Source organism: Sprattus sprattus (assembly GCF_963457725.1).
Source record: "Sprattus sprattus genome assembly, chromosome: 2".
Lineage (NCBI taxonomy): Eukaryota > Metazoa > Chordata > Actinopteri > Clupeiformes > Clupeidae > Sprattus > Sprattus sprattus.
This window is the reverse complement of record NC_137921.1, coordinates 38,408,096-38,429,168: the sequence shown is the minus strand read 5'-3', so window position 1 is coordinate 38,429,168 and position 21,073 is coordinate 38,408,096. Positions and strand designations below refer to the sequence as shown.

At 45.9% G+C, this 21,073-nt stretch overlaps 1 protein-coding gene across 1 annotated transcript; it reads right to left on the bottom strand.

The window, feature by feature from the left end:
- Positions 1-466: 466 nt before the first annotated feature.
- On the bottom strand, positions 467-3,650 carry LOC308360807 (dimethylaniline monooxygenase [N-oxide-forming] 2; the record flags this gene model as incomplete). The annotated part of the gene is made up of 8 exons (XM_080832949.1): positions 467-902; positions 996-1,068; positions 1,222-1,577; positions 1,812-2,011; positions 2,188-2,330; positions 2,465-2,630; positions 2,883-3,071; positions 3,519-3,650. 8 exons carry the CDS (start codon positions 3,648-3,650, stop codon positions 467-469), a joined length of 1,695 nt encoding a protein of 564 aa, XP_080689075.1.
- Between the last annotated feature and the right edge of the window lie 17,423 nt (positions 3,651-21,073).

Here is a 21,073-nt window from a genome sequence, read left to right as displayed (position 1 = left end):
AATTCCCCCAACTCAATTTAGATCTTTGGTTGAACTTAATTTCATTAGAAGTTGTCATAACTCAAAAAAGATTGATGCAAACGGTTGCGTTAATTTTCTGCGTTGAGCCAACGCATTTGTTTTTAGAGTGTAGTTGCCTATGAAACTATACCTCAAAAAGTGTCAAATTGTTGCATATTGTTACTTTAATAAACTGTTCATTCGTTAAGCATTCATATACGTAACTCCTCATTTGCTATGCTGTTACATTGTGCCAATAGCTTATACTGCTTGGTAATATTGGAGGTCATTCAATAACTTCATGGAGTCAGATTTATTATACATTTCCACGTTATTTACCAATCGAATGTATTCAGCCTGGTGTTTTCTGTATTCTGTAACATTTTGGCTGCTCATTTACAGTGGGCCAGCTGTGGCTAGCGCCCCACTGCCTGGTATTAACCACATCCCCTAAATCCCATGTCCCCTAAACTAAAGGTGCTGTCCCATCCTTCCATATAACATCGAACAGCCCTCCAAGGCAACCAATGGCTTCTGACAGGTTATCAAGGAGGCCTGGAAGTTTGATCCGAATTGCCAGGACTACCAGCACCACCGTGAGTCCACCAGAGAGGGGCAACCACCAAGGCATAAGAGAAGGGTTCAGTTTGGGCACTGGCCTTGTGCTCATGGGCTGGGCAACCCGCTCCCACTGGGTACAGATGGCTTTATGGGCCCTGCTCCATTGACCCGGCCCACACAACCGGTACTGGTATGGTGTGCATGGACCCAGCAGAACTTTCAGAAACAGGCTGGGATCCCGAAAGAGCAGTGACAGCAACTTGGGTTTTGCCCCAACTTCCTGTGCCAGGTCATCCAGGTAAGGGATGTACTGCACCTGGACGGAAGCGTGCTTGGGATAACTAGAGGAGAGAGTAGAAGTTAAATTAGTGTAATTAGTAGTTACAATTGTTTGCTAAGTAAGATTAATTATAAGTGAGTACTATATTCTCTACCTTCTCATATATATTTGTATCTCGGTATCAATGACCTCATTCATCTTCTTCTCTGGAGGAAGTCGGCTTAACCCTAGAAGAAAATTGAAATGTCAAATCGCAAAAACATACATACAGACACATACAAAGTACACCTTTTCTCTCTCTTGTTCCTGCCATGGCAAGGTCATAACATCAGTGCAAATCTATCACAAATAAACTAAAGCTTACAGCCTTTTATCTATACCTGCAATTGCTCTGGTGGCCCAACGAGCCTGCAGCTCCATGCATGGCATGATTGGCCCAGACGTCTGTATTAGACCCAACAGAGCCAGTGTTGGGCGCTCTAGTGAGGGGGGAAATATGTGCTTGTACAGACGGATCTCTCCGTGGCGACCAGTGACCAGGGAGGGGGGCAGGAACGAGAACGTTGCGCTGTATCCAGTGCAGAACACAACCGCGTCGATGTTCTCCTCTACCGACTGGTCCTCAAACACCACGGATGACCCTCTGAACTCACACATGTTGGGCTTCATGGATAGGGCTCCGTAAAGGATCCGCCCTGGCAGATCATCGTTTATGATAGGACGCCTCTCAAAGAACCTTCAGAGGTGTAAAAGGGTGTCGTTATTAACTGCCAGCAGCAGGGCATTTCTGTCTTGGAACTTGATTGACATTCTTTTATATTTGAACTGAATGTGTGCAACCTCTTTTGAGTTTTAGCTCAGAAAATAATGCAATTTCCACGCTGTACTTACTCCATTGTGTGACAGTTTCCTCATATTCAACCATAACTCAGAGGACAGTCATTGCAGATGGGCTGAACTTCTCTGTTACCTGTGCTTTGGCTGCAGACTGTACAGCCTGTGGTCATATTTGTTGTTGATCCTTCTCTCAGTAAACCAGTTTAGCAGCACCTTTGGCAGCAGCCGTTGCATTAGCAGCCCCCAGCGATTGATCATCATCATGTCCACAGGGAGGCCATTATCCGACATCCGGCCCAACACCCACCCACCCTTTCTCGTACTTAGGAATGTCTGAGTTGGAAGGAAGGTTTTAGAATAGAATAGAGATGTATGCAGGCATTTAGAAAGGTTCAAACATTATCCAGACAAGACACAATTATTTAAAAGTTCACGTGTGATGCGTGACATTTTGAGGACAGGTATGAGTTGTATGAAGGAATTGGAAAGAGGTGTGTTTTAGTTCATGCCTTCTCTGCAGCTCTGCTGATATCTACAGAAATGTCACATCCAGAATTCCCCATTCCAACCACCACAACTCTTTTCCCACGGAACTGTTCCGGGTCTTTGTATTTCCAACTGTGATAACAATCCCCTTGGAATGTGTCTGCTCCTGAAAAACAGGGACAACCTTTTAGCAAGTCATTCATGAATATACATGTTCTATTTACTTGTATGGCAGAAGTGCTTTACAGTGTGTCTGAAGACGTTCAGTGGTAACACATTGTGCAGTGTGTTTTGAAGTACCTTTGAAAGCATCCATTGGGGTGACAGGGTGTGTGTAGTGCCCTGAACATACAAGCACGCCATCAAAGACGTGTCTCTCCTCCTGACCGTCCCTGTTCTCAGTCACCACCTCCCACTGACCTGAATGAGAGAAGTCAGGCCTCTGCCTCACACTGCTCACTATGGTCTGAACACACACACAAGCGCACACACACACACACACACACACACACACACACACACACACACACACACACACACACACACACACACACACACACACACACACACACACACACACACACACACACACATTGCTTTTTCCTGTCATTCAAACTAGAAGGTATAGAGTTTAATGGAGACCATTATTTTTTTATTTAATGAAATAGGCATGAATTTGTGACGCCAATTTTAACCTATTTCAAAAAACAGATGGCACCTGGAACTGAATGTATTTCAGGAGATCAAAGTGGCGTGCATACAGCCGGTAGTACTGGAGCAGCTGGGAGTTGTGCAGGTAGTTGGGGTAGTCAGCAGGCATGGGAAAGTCACTGAAGCACATCATCTCCTTGGAGGTGTTTGACACCAGAGAACGGTAGATGCTGGAATGATCTGGCTCAGGGTCCTCCTGTCAACCCATACAAGTTTTCTGATGATTAACTGATGACGAACTTGGAAGGAAAACAGTTCGCGTTTGACCTGAGATTTTGCAGCGGAGAGTCTGCAGCTGGGGAGAATATTGCTGACCTTTGTTTAAACATAGTCTTGAAGAGACTAGATAACGCAGAATGTTATGCTAGAAAAAATACAAATGCTAACCACGTTCCTGTAAGCATTCAGTTAAATGTAATGCTTAATCCTTTCAGTGAAAAAAAAAGTGTAAAGTAATGTTGTTAGTGTAATTCTAGTCTTGTGCATTTAACTTACATCAGACTGAAGCCTTTCCACTAGTTCTGTACATTTGCGTATATGATGATCTGATCCCATTTCGGCTGTACTTAGCTCTGCTCCACAGTAAGTGCTTGTCCACCCAAGGAGAACCCTAATGAGAATGATCATCCAGATATCCCTTTACCTTAAATTTCCACAGCCCTCCAATGTCATCGCTGCTTTCAAAGCACACAGGCTTCAGCCCCTCATCCAGGCAGCACTTGATGGAGACAAGGCCCCCGCTTCCAGCTCCAATCACAGCAACCCGTCGGACCATACTGAAGGTGTCGATGGAGGAAGATCATAAACCAACCAAGTAGCTGTAAGGTCATACATTGTAAGTTCTGGTAAGCTTGTTAAGTTTTGGGAAAACAGTCATCTACTGTCCCTGTTTTCATTAATTCAGTGGGATGTATAATATGACTTTGCCAGGTCGAGACATGATGGATTTAATCAATTTCAAAATATTAGAATTTTTTTATATGAATTTGATATTTGCATGACAGATATGAGACACAAAATGAGCAAAATGTGATGTAGGTCTTCGTAATATTTTACTCTGCATGTTTTGTAAAACTGAAATTGAAACTGAGCCAAATAGAAGCTAGAAACACTGACACTAAGCACTCTAATCAAAACATTCTTTCAATGTACGTCAGTCTGATTTCAGGTGTGCTGCTTGTCACCTGTTGATTCTGATGTCCTTGATGAGTCCTGAGGCTTTCTGTTGTCAAATGGCTGATGTGCTGCAGCTGTGTAGCCGGCCCTCATGTAAGGACTGGAGTGAACCTGTTGCACAATGCTGCGGTAGTGAGCAGATCAGGGTGAACTTTGCTCTGTGCTGTCTAAGGTGGATGTAACAGGTTAAACTGGACCTGGAAAAGTAGGCCATGAGGTGTTGTTGCTGTGCAGATAAAAATTGAACACTTTCTTATATTTTAAAACTTAAATTGCAAAAGCAAGCTTTGCAAAAACAACTGGCCATTAAATAGGGAAGATGTCACTGTCTTGTCAGGCTTTTCACAAAATGCTGAGAAATTATTGAGTCAACATTCACTCATGCAGACATGTTATCATGCAAAACAATATAAATAAAGCTAAAAAGAATTTAGCACTATTTTCTTTGTGCATGTACTGCTTGTTCTGTGTTCACACTTACACTGAACTGGTAGTCCTGGGAGAAGTTAAAGTTAGTCTCTTCAAAAACAGGAAGGGATCCTCCCTTGCCACATGTAAAAGCGTTGTGTGATTTCACAATGGCTGATCCAGGGCCAGTTTGTGTTTGCGCAAGACCTTTGCACTGCTGCAAAGGAGGCTGATCCAAAACCAGTGGTCTAAGGTGGGGCAATAAGGCAATATGAGAAGGTGGGTGGAGTTTAAAAAAAAAAAAGGGGGTTGGGGTTATCCATGGTCAAGTTAACCCCTGAGTTTCTCAACAGGTTATACAACCTATGCTGTTAAATATTATGGGGTTCAACAGAATTGCCATAGACTTAGCCAAGGATTGCTCAATTAAAGACCAGAGCCACAGGCTGACTGCCAAATATCATGACAGTGCATAATCACAGCCACATTCTTAAAGAGGCTCCTATTCTCTAAGTCATGAAACTATTATAATTGTAAAAATCTTGATATGGCTGCATCCATTTTTGAATTCTTATCACATGCCACAATTTATGACTGGTCTGATTAAGACATACACATAATGGTGGGAAATCCTAGATAGCCTTTGAGTGTTCATAGATAAAGTTCATAGATAATTCAACTCAGAATTATTATTTTAAGGGAGGTGAAAATTATAGTCCATCAGCACTAATGGTAAAATAAAGTCAGATAAGGGGTCTAGACGTAACAAATTATTTTGAAAAGTTTTGGCCATACACAACTGATGATAATATGCTTAATGGATTGTGTTCTTGTATAAAGGGTATTTGGACAGTTCTAAGACTTAAAGAAATAGGCTTGTAATCACCTGAGAAACAAAGATCAAACAAGTGTCTTTTTGATTAGATTTTTATTTGTCACAAGATAACTGGATGATTTAAATATTATTATAATGCTCTGTGATGAGCATGGCTCACCAAAAAAGTGATAAGTTCAAATTGCACATGACTGAGAAGGGGTAATTTTGACAAGGCAGTATTGTTTCTCAAACTAGGCGGACTTGGTTAGCCAAAATAAAATCATTTGGTCTGTGCACTACATGTTACTAGCAATTCGTTTTTAGCTGGTGACCCACATTTTTGTCACGTTTTATTAATGGTTGTGAGCTCAGAACTTCTGAGGGATGACGACTGAAATTAATTTGTTGAACGATGCAGGTGGGTGCTGGTGGAGGTAGTATACCGCTGAGGCTCCAACCAGGCTGACCAGGCTCAGTTTGAACAAGCGGCCAGCTAGGGACCTCTCGTTGGACTCATCCAGCGGCCTGGTCTTCAGGGGCTGGTACATGCGGTCGAACTGGGTGAAGATGGCATGGCGGGCACCAGACCACTTCCCTGGGCCCATAATGCGGTACTGGTAACAGGTTACTGGGCCCCACAGAACCCTCTTAAACAGGGGGTAGTCGGTGAAGAAGAGCCAGGGCAAACTGGGCCTCGCCCCAATCTCTCCAGCGATGTCGTCCATGTATGAGACAAAGTCCACCTGTAGTGGGGCCTGCTTGGAGCAGATGTAGCTGTGGACGACACACATTTAAAACACAGGCGTGAGTAGTTGTTTTTCTTATAGGTATTTGATATTTGCATTGGCAGGTATGAAGGGTATGCACCTACTTTTTGTCCATGTCCTTGGTGTCATTTAGCACAGCTTTCATCATTGCCTGGCTATTGGGAAGCTTATTTAGCCCTTTGAGTAAAAAAAGAAAATGAAAATGATCAACCACAAGGCTTAGAATTGCTAGCATAAACATACATTGGGGAAAATTCACAGTGTATGGCAATTGCTGCTTTGATTAACAAGTGTGCAACTGTCTTTATGATCACAAGATGGCGCTGAAGCAATAATGCCCTCAGGCCAGCAGCCAGCCATAGAGCTCTGGCCAAAGACAAACTGATCTGGGATAGGTTTGTTGAGGCATACCTTTGAAGACCCGTGTGACCCAGCGAGACTGCATTTCGGCTTGGGGCATGATGGCCCCCAGGGCGTGGATGAAGCCAACCACAGCCAGTGTAGGGTGCTCCAGGCTGGGGGGGAACACGTGCTTGTACAGGCCTATCCTGTGGCCTGTCTTCTTCTTGATAGATCCAGGCAGGAAGGGGAAGTCGTAGCCGTAGCCTGTGGCAAACACGATCACATCCACCTGGTTGGAGGGGAGGGGGGAAAGGACCGGGATATAAATACACCATATGCATTTACATTCATATGTGCTTAAATACAGGGGGATAAAAAAGAACTAGACGTGCTTACATTCTCAACATCAGTGCCATCCTCAAATAACACTGTGGAGCCACGGACCTCCTTCACATTGGGTTTCACGACCACAGCCCCGGACAGGATCTTAAGGGGCAGGTCATCATTGATGACAGGGATCTGATCGAATAGTCTAATTGAATAACAAATATTTAAAGTAAGACACAATTGAAAGATTTATATGATCCACCCTGTTTGTGTTGCTTTGGTGCTTAATGTACTAATACATTTTATGCCATATTTCAGTGGTGGGTGTGTGAAATATTTGCTTGTTATTGTGAGTCTAAGTATTGAGGTTGGCAGATAATTGTTTGCAACGTGCTTACAGTTCAATGAGAGTATCTTGTATTTCAACATACAGTACATGAAAGTACAAAAAAGTTAATGCATGGTAACAGCTGGGTTACAGCGGCAGTGCTATGCTATGGAAAGACCAGTCTTTTATATTGTATGAGCCTCCACCTACAGGGTATTGATTTCCAATCCTGTACTCATACCTGTGCTTTGGCTTCAGTGCATACATGGTGTGGTCATACATGGCGTTCAGCTTCTTCTCACCAAACCAGTTAAAGAAGCTCATAGGAAACAGCTGGAAGAGGATGTGGACGAAACGTGTGTTGTACTTCATGTCCACAGGCAGTCCGTTATCAGACACCTGCCGGATCATCCAGGCCCCACGACGGGTGCTGACATACACCTGAGGATGAAGGAAGGGTAAAGGTCATCATTCATTAGTCCCAAAGTAGTGGCAATTAGTAGCAGAAATGTTATAATCCTCCTGTGTAGAATCCTCACTGATAACTGCAAATAAACAGGTGTCAGGTCACACATAAAATCCCAAATGACCCAATAATTGATGCAAAAATGTTATAATAAAAAAAATGTCACTGACTAATTAATGCCAACAGTGCCAGCAATCTATATTCACAAAAAAGTCATGCAACAGTGGGAATTCTTTAATAGAAATTTAAATTCACCTGTTCAGCCACTCTGCTGGACTCCGCTGCAATGTCTCCCCCAGAGTTACCGATCCCAATCACCACAATCCTTTTCCCTGCGAGATCCTCTGGGCCTTTGTAGTCCCAGCTGTGGAAGTATTTGCCCTGAAACGACTCAATACCTGCAAAACAGAGGATTGCTTATTCACAAATACTTGTTCTAATACAGAACCTTAATAATATAATTCAGTGACCTAATTTAAGATATAGTATCAAATTGATCTGTTGTGAACACCTTGCTAAGACATGACTGGCAGTGACTAACTTAAAGGGAAACTTCAGAATTTTTCAACCTGGGTGAAACCGATGCAGTATTGAATTAAAACGCTAAAACTGGCAACCACAAAATGGCTTTACAATGGAATCCAGTTGAAAATCCTTAAGTTTCCCTTTAAAAGTTTAAAAGTTCACACTACTGAATTTTTTTTTTAATGTATTGATTCACCCAAGCAAACTAAACAAACAGTTAGCTCATTTGAGGGGAGCAACACTGGGTCCTATGTGGGTCAGAAGGTCATGTGTGTCACAACACAGCAAGTCTACACACCTGGGAAGTCTTGCAGGGGGATGTGGGGATAGGTATAGTGACCAGAAGAGACCATCACTGCATCAAAGATGTGTCTCTCCTCCTGACCGTCCCTGTTCTCAGTCACCACCTCCCACTGACCTGAATGAGAGAAGTCAGGCCTCTGCCTCACACTGCGCACCGAGGTCTGTACACACACACACACACACACACACACACACACACACACACACACACACACACACACACACACACACACACACACACACACACACACACACACACGCGCAATGCAGTAGTTATTCTCTTTATACATTCTTCATAAGCTGATCAAATTCTTAAGTGTTCTTAAATTATGTCTGTAGTTTACAATCTTTAGGTGAACTTCCCGCAGATCTTCACGCTCTGTAACAAATGGTAACCTGTCACCGGTTAATGCTGCTGTTTTTACCTGGAAGCGAATGCGCTGGATAAGCTTGAAGTGCTCGGCATAGAGGCGGAAGTACTTCAGGATTTTGGAATGGTGCATGTAGTTGGGGTAGTTGCCTGGGATGGGGAAGTCGCTGTAGCACATCATCTCCTTGGAGATGTTGATGGTCAGGGAGCGGTAGATGCTGGCTCTATTTGGCTCAGACACTTCCTGTAGACATCAGTGGAATCTTAAGACATGTACAATAGCCAAACGCCTGCTGATAACGCTCATACACATTATATCACTTTTCTTTTCCAAAAGACTTCAGACCGATCAAGAAAATGTAAAAGTAAAGATAATGATTTATAATGATTTACTTTCTGTTTCAAATAAAAACAACATATGAAACATATTTTGATATGTGTATGGATTTAAATATATTTCTATAACAAAACATAAGATCAAACAAATTAGCAATATAGGAAATCATAAAAACACTGATGTTGTTCTTGCCTTGAACTTCCACAGGCCTCCCATGTCATCGCTGCTCTCGAAGCAGGTGGGCTCCAGCCCTTCATCGAGGCAGCTCTTAATGCAGCCCAGCCCTGAGGGACCAGCCCCAATCACTGCCACCGTGCGCACCATGCTGCCTGTGGAGATAAGAATCAGCTTCAAACCATGCTGCCTACGGAGAGAACAATCAGCTTCAAAATTGAAATAGTCACTGTGGCACAGGATACAGAAGAGTAAAACCCAACAGATGCCTAATGGAGACAGAGTTGTACTGATGGTACTAGCTGCTCATATACAGGAAATCTGTTTGATAAAAGGAGGAGCCAGTTATCTCTCTCTCTCGCTCTCTGTATATGTGTATATATATAATGTATATGAGAGTGGGGTTATTAAAATATATCCCACGGATATGCCGCAGATAATCACAGCCGTGAGGATATCCTTTACCAACCCCTGGCCCGTGCCTCTATCTGGCCTGCCAGGATGTGGGTAAGCCCGACCAACTTGTTGTTGTTGAATAAATATTCTTATATGCAACTCCGGAGTCCTGAGGTAACTTGAGTGAATTTTCACCTAACAATATGTGTGTCAGCAAATTTCCTATGGTGTTAGAATAGTTTCAAAAGTGTGTTACTTCTGCACAGTGTTCAGTCATGTAGACTACTACCACTACTACACATAATAATGGACATATACTGTACATACAACTGATTACATGAAGTATAGAGTTGGGGTGAGGTCCGAAAGTCTGAGACCTTACAGTTGCTGTGTGACTTTGCTTACACTCAATTGTTTCATTATTTGAGCTATATGACATCTTTTTTCCATCCCTCCTGTTTAGCAGTATTCAACTTGCACTGGAAAGCAGGACGATTCCTGATTCACTCTAGTTACCTCAGGACTCCAGAGCTGCATAAAACGAAAGTTACGTATGTAACTACGGTTCTATGAATCACTGGATGACCGCTAGACGGTGCTTTCAGCACTGGATGTTCCATCTCGCGCACGCGCAGGTCGAGTGTATACCAACATAGTCACGTCGTGACCCCGATGACCCCCGGAGAGTCTATATCTTCCGGTCGGGTCAGGGAATCTGTTCCTTCACAATCTTCTCGCGAGAGCACGAGGATTCTGAGTGACGGAACGGTCTAGCGGTCATCCAGTGATTCATAGAACCGTAGTTACATACGTAACTTTCGTTCTATTTCATCCTTACTGACCGCTAGACGGTGCTTTCAGCACTGGATGACGTATACCAACAAAGTCACGAAGAACTCTATCACTTGCCTTACTGAGAGGAAGCAGCAGAGTCACGCAACAGGACCACAGCCAACGGCTGGGGAGTGGCAACATATACCCGGTAGAACCTGGAGAAGGTACTAGGTGATGTACATGACGCTGCCTCGCAGACATCTTCCAGGGGAATGCCCTGCGAGGCTGCCCAGGATGTCGAGACAGCTCTGGTGGAGTGGCACCTCACCCCGGATAGCAGGGGGTGCCCACTTCCCCTTTGTATAGGTGACAGGATCACAGCCAACAGCTGAGGAGTGGCAACATTCACCCGGTAGAACCTTGACAAGGTACTAGGTGATGTACATGACGCTGCCTTGCAGACATCTTCCAGGGGAATGCCCCGCGAGGCTGCCCAGGATGTCGAGACAGCTCTGGTGAAGTGGCACCTCACCCCGGATGGCAGGGGGTGCCCACTTCCCTATATGTTTAGGTGACAGGATCACAGCCAGTGGCTGAGGAGTGGCAACACTCACCCGGTAGAACCTGGAGAAGGTACTAGGTGATGCCCATGACGCTGCCTCGCAGACATCTTCCAGGGGAATGCCCTGCGAGGCTGCCCAGGATGTCGAGACAGCTCTGGTGGAGTGGCACCTCACCCCGGATAGCAGGGGGTGCCCACTTCCCCTTTGTATAGGTGACAGGATCACAGCCAACAGCTGAGGAGTGGCAACATTCACCCGGTAGAACCTTGACAAGGTACTAGGTGATGTACATGACGCTGCCTCGCAGACATCTTCCAGGGGAATGCCCCGCGAGGCTGCCCAGGATGTCGAGACAGCTCTGGTGAAGTGGCACCTCACCTCGGATGGCAGGGGGTGCCCACTTCCCTATATGTTTAGGTGACAGGATCACAGCCAACAGCTGAGGAGTGGCCACGTTCACCCGGTAGAACCTGGAGAAGGTACTAGGTGATGCCCATGACGCTGCCTCGCAGACATCTTCCAGGGGAATGCCCCGCGAGGCTGCCCAGGATGTCGAGACAGCTCTGGTGGAGTGGCACCTCACCCCGGATTGCAGGGGGTGCCCACTTCCTTTATACGCCTGGGTGATGGCCTCCACCACCCGGTGGGACAGTCGCTGCTTGGAAAAAGTAGAGCCCCTCCTAGGGTCACCATAGCAGAGGAAGCTGATTTGACGCCGATACCTGCGGTCGCAGTCACATATGCCCTCAGGGCCCGCACAGGGCACAGTCATTTCAACCTGTCTTCCCCCTCAGGGGGAATAAGTTGCGGCAGGTGGATAGGTCGATTGAGGCTGACTGTGTAACCTTCAGAAGAACTGAATTCGGCCACAGGGTAACCCCTGGGCCATCCAGGCTCCACCTAACAGGGGCCGCTCATGGACAGTGCATGGAGCTTCCCAACGTGCTTCGCCAATGCGACAGCGACGAGTAAGCCGTCTTGTTAGAGACCCGCTTTAGCTCTGCCTGAGCCAGGGGTTCAAAGGAGACAACACAAGGCCTCAAGCACAAGGTGCAGATCCCACGCTGGGGCGCGCCGCGCTTGTGGGGGGCGCAGCTGTAACGCGCCCCTCAGAAAAAAGGGGGACACCAACTTGGGGCTCCCCACCGTGTCATTATCCACCAGAGCATGTCGGGAGGATAGCTGCCACATACACCCCCAGGGTAGCCGGGGACCGGCCCCCATCCAGGAGTGAGTGGAGGAACTCTAAGGCGCTCGGGACCACGCAAAGCACGGGGCCCTCGCCATGCGGCAAACAGCTGCCACCTGTCCTCATACTGCGCCCGGGTAGGGGATGCCCGGGCATTCAGTATGGTATTACGGACAACGTCCGAACATCTGTCAGCAGTGGGTTGGGCCCTGCGGCGGCCAGGCCAACAGCTGCAACCGATGAGGGTCGGGATGCCATATCCGACCCTGTAACTGAGACAGGAGATCCTTCCTGTCGGGGAGGCGCAGCGGCACCCCGCTGCAGCCTGCACAGAAGTGGGAACCACGTCCTCCCTGGCCAGAAGGGGCTACCAGCAGCAGTCTGTGGCCCTGCTGGAGAACTCTCTGTAGAGTTGGAAAAATCAATGGGATTGGCGGAACGCAACTCCCTGGTGATTGATATGGGAGGCGGTCGAAACCTTGTCTGACCGCACGAGCACGTGTCGGCCTTCCAAGAAGGGCAGAAGCCTGCAATGCCCTGTGCACAGCCCGCAGCCCCAGAACATCAACAAGGTGACACCCTGGGTCTCCTGTGCCGGTGCTGCTCGGCGTCCAGATAAAACTGTGAAGCCCCCACTGGAGGGGGCGTAGCGACAGCAGGCCTAGAGGGACCACAGTAGCAGCTGCTGTCAGCTTCCCTAGAAGGCGCAGAATTCCGCGTAACGCAACTGCCTGCCTTCCTGAATGGGGAAAAAGGTATAGGCCGTCGTACAATCGCCGTGGCGATGGACAAGCCCTCATGGCGACTGAATCGAGAGTCACCCTGAGAAGAGTGTGATCTGCGATCGGACCAGGCAGCTCTTTGCTAAATTGAAGGAGATGCAGCGTGTCCAGGGCCATCTGAGACCAGGACGGGGCACAAGGGGCCAGTCGCCCAGGTACGGCAAGATTGTCATGCCCTGCGACTGTAGGGGTGAGAGGGCTGCCACCACACACCTGATGAAGGCACGTGGGGAAGGGAGAGGCCAACTGGGAGCACCCTGAACTGAAAGTGATGTCCCTGAAGCGCAACCGCAGAACCGTCTGTGGTGTGGCGCTATGGGTACCTGAAAGTAGGCATCCTTGAGGTCTACTGACGTAAACCACTCCCCCCTGGTTATTGTACGCAGAACCTCTCGCCATGCTCAGCATGCGGAACCTCAAGACCTTAGGGAACCTGTTGAGGCCCCTCAGGTCGAGGATGGGACGGAGTCCGCCAACTTTCTTTGATACTAGAAAGTAGGTTGAGTAGGACCCCCCGGGTTGTGTCAGGGGGTCTACCGGCTCGATGGCACCCCTGTCCAGGAGGGTGGGCAGCTTGGTTGCATCGCTGGGCCGGGGTATTTATATTTACGGTCAGTAATTTAGCAGGCGCCTTTATCCAAGCGACCTACAATGTACACACATCTCTACATTTACACTGATGGCACACTGCACATCAGGAGCAATCAGGGGTCCAGTGTCTGTTCAAGGGCGCTTCGACAGGGAATCGAACTAGCAACCTCTTGTCAGCTGTTCAGGTGACAGACCCAACAGCTGCTCTGCCCCAGCCAATCTAGCCGCCCTCACTGCCTGCGGTATGTAGCTGCAATTCATGCAGGGGTTGTCTGAAACCCTGCCCTCAGGTGCGCGACACAGAGACAAGAGGGGCATCGCTCATGGCCACCCTCCACCTGCAAGGGGCCATGCAGGCCGCACAAGAGTGGTTGCCCACCATGTCTGCAACCCACGCACCACTGAGAGAGAACGGTAGTAGTTAGCCTCAGTAGTGAATAATGGTCCCAACATAATGGGGACAATCAGAATAGACTAGGTGCCGGGAGAGGGAGGCAGGACCGCTGCCTCCACCGACAATATTCACAGGCCAGCAGTTACAAACCACACCTGTGCTGGGAGCGGGGAGCGAGAGCACTACCTTCACCAGGAGAGGGTGGATGGCCACACACAACGAATTATACGGTGCAGAGCAGATGCCGGGAGAGGGAGGCAGGAACCGCTGCCGTCACCGACAAAATACCTGCAGGCCAAACTACAAACCACACCTGTGCTTGGAGCGGGGACCGAGAGCACTACCCTCACCAGGAGAGGGGAATAGCCAACTCAATGGGTTAATCAGCATAACTATAGAATAGATATAGATGCAGAATAAATGCCGTGAGAGGGAGGCAGGAACCGCTGCCCTCACCGACAGATATTAAAGATCAACAGTCAACCACCATGTGCTGGGAGCGGGGAGTGAAAGCACTACCTTCACCAGAAGAGGGAAATGGCCACGCTTAATGGGGCTATAGCGCACAATAGATGCCAGGAGAGGGAAGCAGGGACTACTCACCGTCACCGACAAATATTTTATAAATCACACCTGAGCTGGGAGCGGGGAGCGAAAGCACTACCTTCACCAGAAAAGGGGAATCGCCACACTGAATGGGGCTATGCGCAGAATCTATGCCAGGAGAGGGAAGCAGGGACTACTCACCGTCACTGACAAATACTTTATAAATCACACCTGAGCTGGGAGCGGGGAGCGAAAGCACTACCTTCACCGGAGAGGGGAATGGACACACTTAACGGGGCTATAGCGCGGAATAGATGCCAGGAGAGGGAAGCAGGAACCGCTGCCTTCACCGACAAATATTTGCAGGCCAACAACTACAAATACATGCATAACATGGTATGAACTGTATGAACGTTGGTGGTGGGTCGGGCCGTTTGGCGACTGGCTGCCACGCTTCCGTCAGTCCGCCCTAGGGCAGCTGTGGGTACTGATGTAGCCTACCACCACTGGTATGATTGTCTGAATGTATGGCCTAGGTCAGACTACTCTGTAAAGTGTCTTTGAGTATTTAAAGAAGCGCTATATAATTGAATTGATCGGCTGGCTGATACAGACCACACCTGTGCTGGGAGCGGGGAGCGAGCACACTGCCTTCACCAGGAGAGGGTGGATGGCCACAAACAATGAACTGAAACAACAGTATAATACTGGGCTCTCTCACAAATATTGCAGGGAGAACTTATTTTTTTTGAGGATTCAATTTAGTGCCAGAGGCGGGATGCGAACCCGGGTCGCTGGCGTGGTAAACCAGCGACCTGAAATTAATTCAAACGTGAATTCAGGTTTGAGTGGGGGCGCCGGATGTGGGTTGCGAACCCTAGACGCTGGCGTGGTAACCAGCGGCTTTTCAGGTGGGCTAAAGCATCACTGAAGAATATTGTTAACTGTAGTCGGATAGGGGTTCACCATGCGCAAGTAATTCAGCTAGCAGAATTGCAATGCGTTTCCTCTGAGTACTGGGAGAAGAAGCGAAGCGCGTCCTTCCAGCGGCTATGGGTGTGGGACAACCACTATGACAATTAACTATTTTTAGCCACAACAAAGCAATCTACTGCCAACTCCACCGCTAGACTGGGGCAGTGGGGGTAGCGTAACAATCGCAATAGCACAACATGAAAATGAATTCAGAATGATACAACTGCATGTTACAGCGCCGGAGGCGGGATGCGAACCCTGGTCGCTTGCGTTGTAAACGGCGACTTCCCCTTTGGCCTATGCTAACTCATTAAGTTTAGATTTGGATTCATTACACCCAAGTAATCCACTAGGGAATTGTAACTGCGTTTCTATGAGCGTTGATATGGGAGCGAACTACACAAGACCAGTAGGTAGTAATCGCAACACAATGAATGGTGGGAGAGGGGCGAACACACCGCTGTCACCACGATATCAACACTTTTTCGCGGCATAAGCTGGTTAGGCAACATCATTTAACAGCCTAAGTGGTGGGAAGGGGCGAGTACGCTACCTAAACCACAGCATAATTAACTACGGCCTCGCATTTCTATCGGCAAACGCAGGCGATGCCGATAGTTGCAACCAGCAATAAATTGAGAAAAGATCAAAGTATTTATCCAATACAATCGGTGCGGCCTCTGGAGGGCGAAAATGCTCGCAGCTCCGACTATGTCGCGAGGCCACAGGCACGGAACAGGATTAAGCACTTAATTCAAACTTTGGTTTCCTTACACACAACTACCTGCGAGCGAGAAGATAAAAAGGAACAGATTCCCTGACCCGACCGGAAAATATAGACTCTCCGGGGGTCATCGGGGTCACGACGTGACTATGTTGGGATACACTCGACCTGCGCGTGCGCGAGATGGAACATCCAGTGCTGAAAGCACCGTCTAGCGGTCAGTAAGGATGAAATAGAAGTACATTTATTGGACAAACAACAACAACAATTGCAATCGGGCTCCCCTCCCAGCACAAGGCTGAAAGTGAAGGCCATAATAAACCATCGCACAAGGTTTATATAGACAGAAGTTTAGCTTTCAGCAGGGATAACCACGTGGTGGATTTCTCACGTCCGAGGCTCCCTGTCTTGCAAGGATGGCAGTTTTGCCAAGGTCGGAAGAAGCACAGTTCACCTCTGGTCTTAACATGCTCTTGTACAGACTAAGTGGCACCTAAAATCTAAGTTACTCACATACCGAAAAGCCATGCTCCTGCTTTCATAAGCACATGATTCATACAAGGAATTTATTAATACAAGGCACTTGATTATTATATTCTTAAGTCATTAACAGTGTTTGCAAATAATCTCCATCAATTCCAGAGTGAAATAAAGGTGTGTAATTGACTTTTTTTTTTAAACAAGCACATTTCGCAATGACACTGAGAAGCTGCAATCATATATCTGAGCATCCTCCATTAATTTTGAAATTCTAAATAAAATACTTCGAATGACTGAAAATGGTTATTACTTAATATACTTAAATACCAACTGTTTCACCTTAGCTTAGGTACAAACTCATCCTTGAAACACTTTCACCATCATACATAGTTCATAGAGTTTTGCACTGGCCTGGATCCAGTCAAAGAGATACACACATCATTTAAAAATGCTAAATTGACTCCCATAATATAAAAAAACTAACTTACATTCAATTAAAAAAATCTGCCAACACTGAATACATTTACATTACATTACATTTAGTCATTTAGCAGACACTTGTCCAAAGCGATGTACAAGGGAGAGAACAGTCAAGCTAAGAGCAATAAAAACCTGGTGCAACAATAAATACTACTTTACATAAGAAATAGAAAAACAACATAGGAAAGAGTGCAGGAATGTAACTGCTGTAAGTGCAAGTTAAGCACTGGTCAAGGTGCCAGTTAGGAAGGGAGGTGCTCTCTGAAGAGTTGGGTCTTCAAAAGCTTCTTGAAAGAAGAGAGGGACGCCCCTGCTCTGGTAGTACTAGGCAGTCCGTTCCAGCAACGTGGAACTACAAATGACAATAGTCTGGATTGCCGTACTTGCACAGACAGCAGTGCCAAACGACACTCACTAAACGAGTAGAATGAATAGATATCATACCCAAATGAGACTGATATGCTAAAGAAACGAAGATGCTGACATACCTTCCAGTTAATGGCCGTGCTTGTGACGATCAAAGAGGAAGAGCTCCTCTTCATGCCATCTTTTATACTTGGACCAGCTTTTTGAATCATTTCCAAAGATGGCATTGATCAAACCCTCTGGTGTTTACCCAAGCTCACAGGGTTTACCATTGACCAAACGGCAATTCAGTTTTTAGCCCAAAACAGGGTGGTTTACGCAGGTGGCTTAATCTCTGCTTTTCCATTAACACGTATCAAGCCTCAGGTCCAGCTGATGAAAGATGTCAGTTAAAATATACTGCAAGTACATTCGGGGAAACACATCAAAACGTGAAGGGAAACTCACCCCAGATTGATTGAGAAAAGAAGTTGAATGTGTGAATGTAAATTATAATGCACTCATCTCCATAACTGAGTAATAGGGTAGAGAAATCACATTTAAATTGGAATATCTATAAAGGGTATACAAACTATATGGTTTAATTTAATATAGTATGATAATTAGTGAAATTAGTAATATTAGTGAAATTGTGTTTATTTTAACAAAGTCCAACAATAATATTGAATCAATCAGTAGAACAACTATAAAGATATAAACAATAAATATAATTAAATGACCATTATTAAGCATGTTCTCTAAAAAAAAAAAAACACATTTCTGAATTAGTTTTCAAGTGAGTCATTATCAGCATATTTTCTGTTTGTTGACAGATCAACAAAAGACATTGTAAAAGCTCTTGTCTTCCACATTTATTTAAAAAATACAATCACATTATGGTCCATTTTTAGACAATATCCCACAAATATAGTACAAACAGTCTTGCTCGCTACCACACTACCCCATATATACTTAACATTTTTTACATTGAAACATACATTAGACTTGACAGCAGATTAAGGATTATACGATGTACAACACAGATTATTATAGTTCATATTCACTTTGTATAGCTGGTGGTGAAGCCTTATGTGATGAAGGCATACAAAAAGGCCTGTGTTGCCAGGCTTTGCCACATTCCTTTTTTCAAACAATGATATTGCAGTTGGTCCTTTAAGCAAAAAATAGCAAAAAGGAAGAGCTTTTAAATTATTGCGATGGGAAAAAAACAGCAGTGACTGCTCCGTCTGAGAATCTCACCTCGAAGGACTGTGTTGACCGTGCGGCTGAACAGATGGCTCAGACTAGCAAGTCACGTAAGGATGCCCTGGAAACCCCTGCATATTGCATTTGAATGTAATTATGCGAAAGAAAATGAATTCTTCCATGTACGCCTTTGAATAAACGTTGACAATTTACATCGATCGACAAGTCTACATCAATTAAAATCTGAGTGGTCACAGACTGTCCTGCGTATGACACAGCTCGGTACATTCAAAGAAAATAGAAAGTGCAGCTTACAACATTGACTATCCTCAAAGTACAGAGCCACCTAGCCCATACTGATTACCCCATGCATTAAGACTAGTTACAATGCACTGCTGCAACATTTGGAATGTAAAAAAATGATCGGCAAACATTAACATCAATCCACATACATAATACATACAGACCCTGCTGAGACTGTCAGAAAGCAAACCAGGCATGTGAGGGGTTAAGGGGAACTTTGGAGAGTTTGCGGAGGTTACATAAGACCCAAAAAGGCAGGGTGTGGGGGTGGAAAGTGGTGGTGGGTTGGGGTGGAGGCTGCAGGAGAAGGGAGGATGAGGAGAGGAATTTGAGTTAAATTCAGTCTCAGGCTGAGTGCTGAGGGGGAAAAAAGAGCACGAGCCGTAATGGAACTGGAGCTCTCTTTTGCTCTCACTCCGATCCTGAGGGACACAGTGACTAGGGAAGTCACAATAGATAGAACTTGCAGTTTTACTTATCACTGAAGGGGTGTTAAGAGTTGGGGGCCTTTTGTAATACCACCATCTATCCTCTCTCGTCTCGCACTCACACGGGACGCAGGCTTAGCGAATGCCAAAGAGTGAGCCGAACAGTATCCATCTAGCCACAGTGGTGAGCAGGTTGAGAAAGTATTTTGTATTATATCCACCCAGCTGCAGTCCTTCTGCACAGTACGAATAGAGGGAGTCAGCTGTGAATGAAACCTCAATGAAACCCTGTGGAATTACCGTTTCAATTAAAAGGAATCCAATTTCACAAGGATGAATGCACTGCACTGATTCCACCTAAGGCTTCTGGAGTTCCTACGAGGAGGAAACACAAGAAACAGAAAAATAGCAAGGCCAAATTAACTGACAAGTAAAAAGGTTCCATTTGAACAGCAGAGGTCTTCAAGCTGCACTATTGAAGGCTATCTACATTCACTTGTTGACTGGGGTATACAGTTTATCTCCAACAAAAGACCATTACAGTGCAGTGTCAATGGAGGAGCTAAACAGTCAAAATTACCTGTATGTAGACATTTGTAGGGGGCAAAATGTATGTTACACATCTTTTTAAAGGTTTCTTTTTTAGGCCTAGGCCAAAAATATGGCCTACAGAGAGGACGGTCAGACACGAGTACAATGTGGACAGAAGCAGTTCACCTGGTCAGTCAACTCAGTGATGGGTGCACTGGTCTAGTGAACATTTCGCGCCCCTGCCAAGAAGCACTCTGTGTGAACTACGTCACTGGAGCTACTGGCGTCAAGCCCCGGTTTAGTCTAGCAAAACATTACATATTCAAGCTCACTGTTCCAATCAAAATCAAACTGCAAGCTGTGCCTAGATGGTGGCCTACGTGCTCAGACTTGGATCTGGTACTAAGTACCATAATAATAAAATACAAATTTGACCCCACAGTGCCTTAGAGGCGTCATCTTAGGCATCACTGCTGGCATAATCATCTGGAGTTTGCTTACAGAGGCTCATTTGGAAAGCTCAAGGGTTAGGTTTTTTTTTTTGCCTGGAGATACTTTGAAATCATGCCCTGAGAGAAAGGTTTACCGTACTCTACCCATAACTTGAAAGACCTTCAAAGACTTCAAAGTCCACTGTGTTATGACTCTTGTAGCCTCTGCCATGCCTACTGATGCTTTGTGCATGACTACAGGTAAAGGTGTCATAACAGAAATGAGATGGAAGTAGCATTATGAACACAAACACAATCCCAACATACTAGTATAATGCCTATTAATTTCTTTCAGTGAAAAATCATATATCAGCAAATACATATTTCTACATGCAATTTTGCATGATGAAATCAGCAAAGGGGAGAAAGGACGTCAACATCAGTAAGTACACAAAGTTGAAATACACTATACAATCATTCCAAAATAAACTGAACACCTTCATCACATTCAGCACTTTTGCATGGATAGCAGACACTATGCTGCACACATTATTACTTCACACTGAAAGCTAGCAATGCACTTCCATGCATCCACTTCCAGCATGAAACACCAAAACAGACCTCCTCCCACACACACACACACACACACACGTGTGCATGCCGCACCAGTATTGCAGTATTTAGGGCAGAGCACACCCTGCGGGTAACTGGAGCTATCCT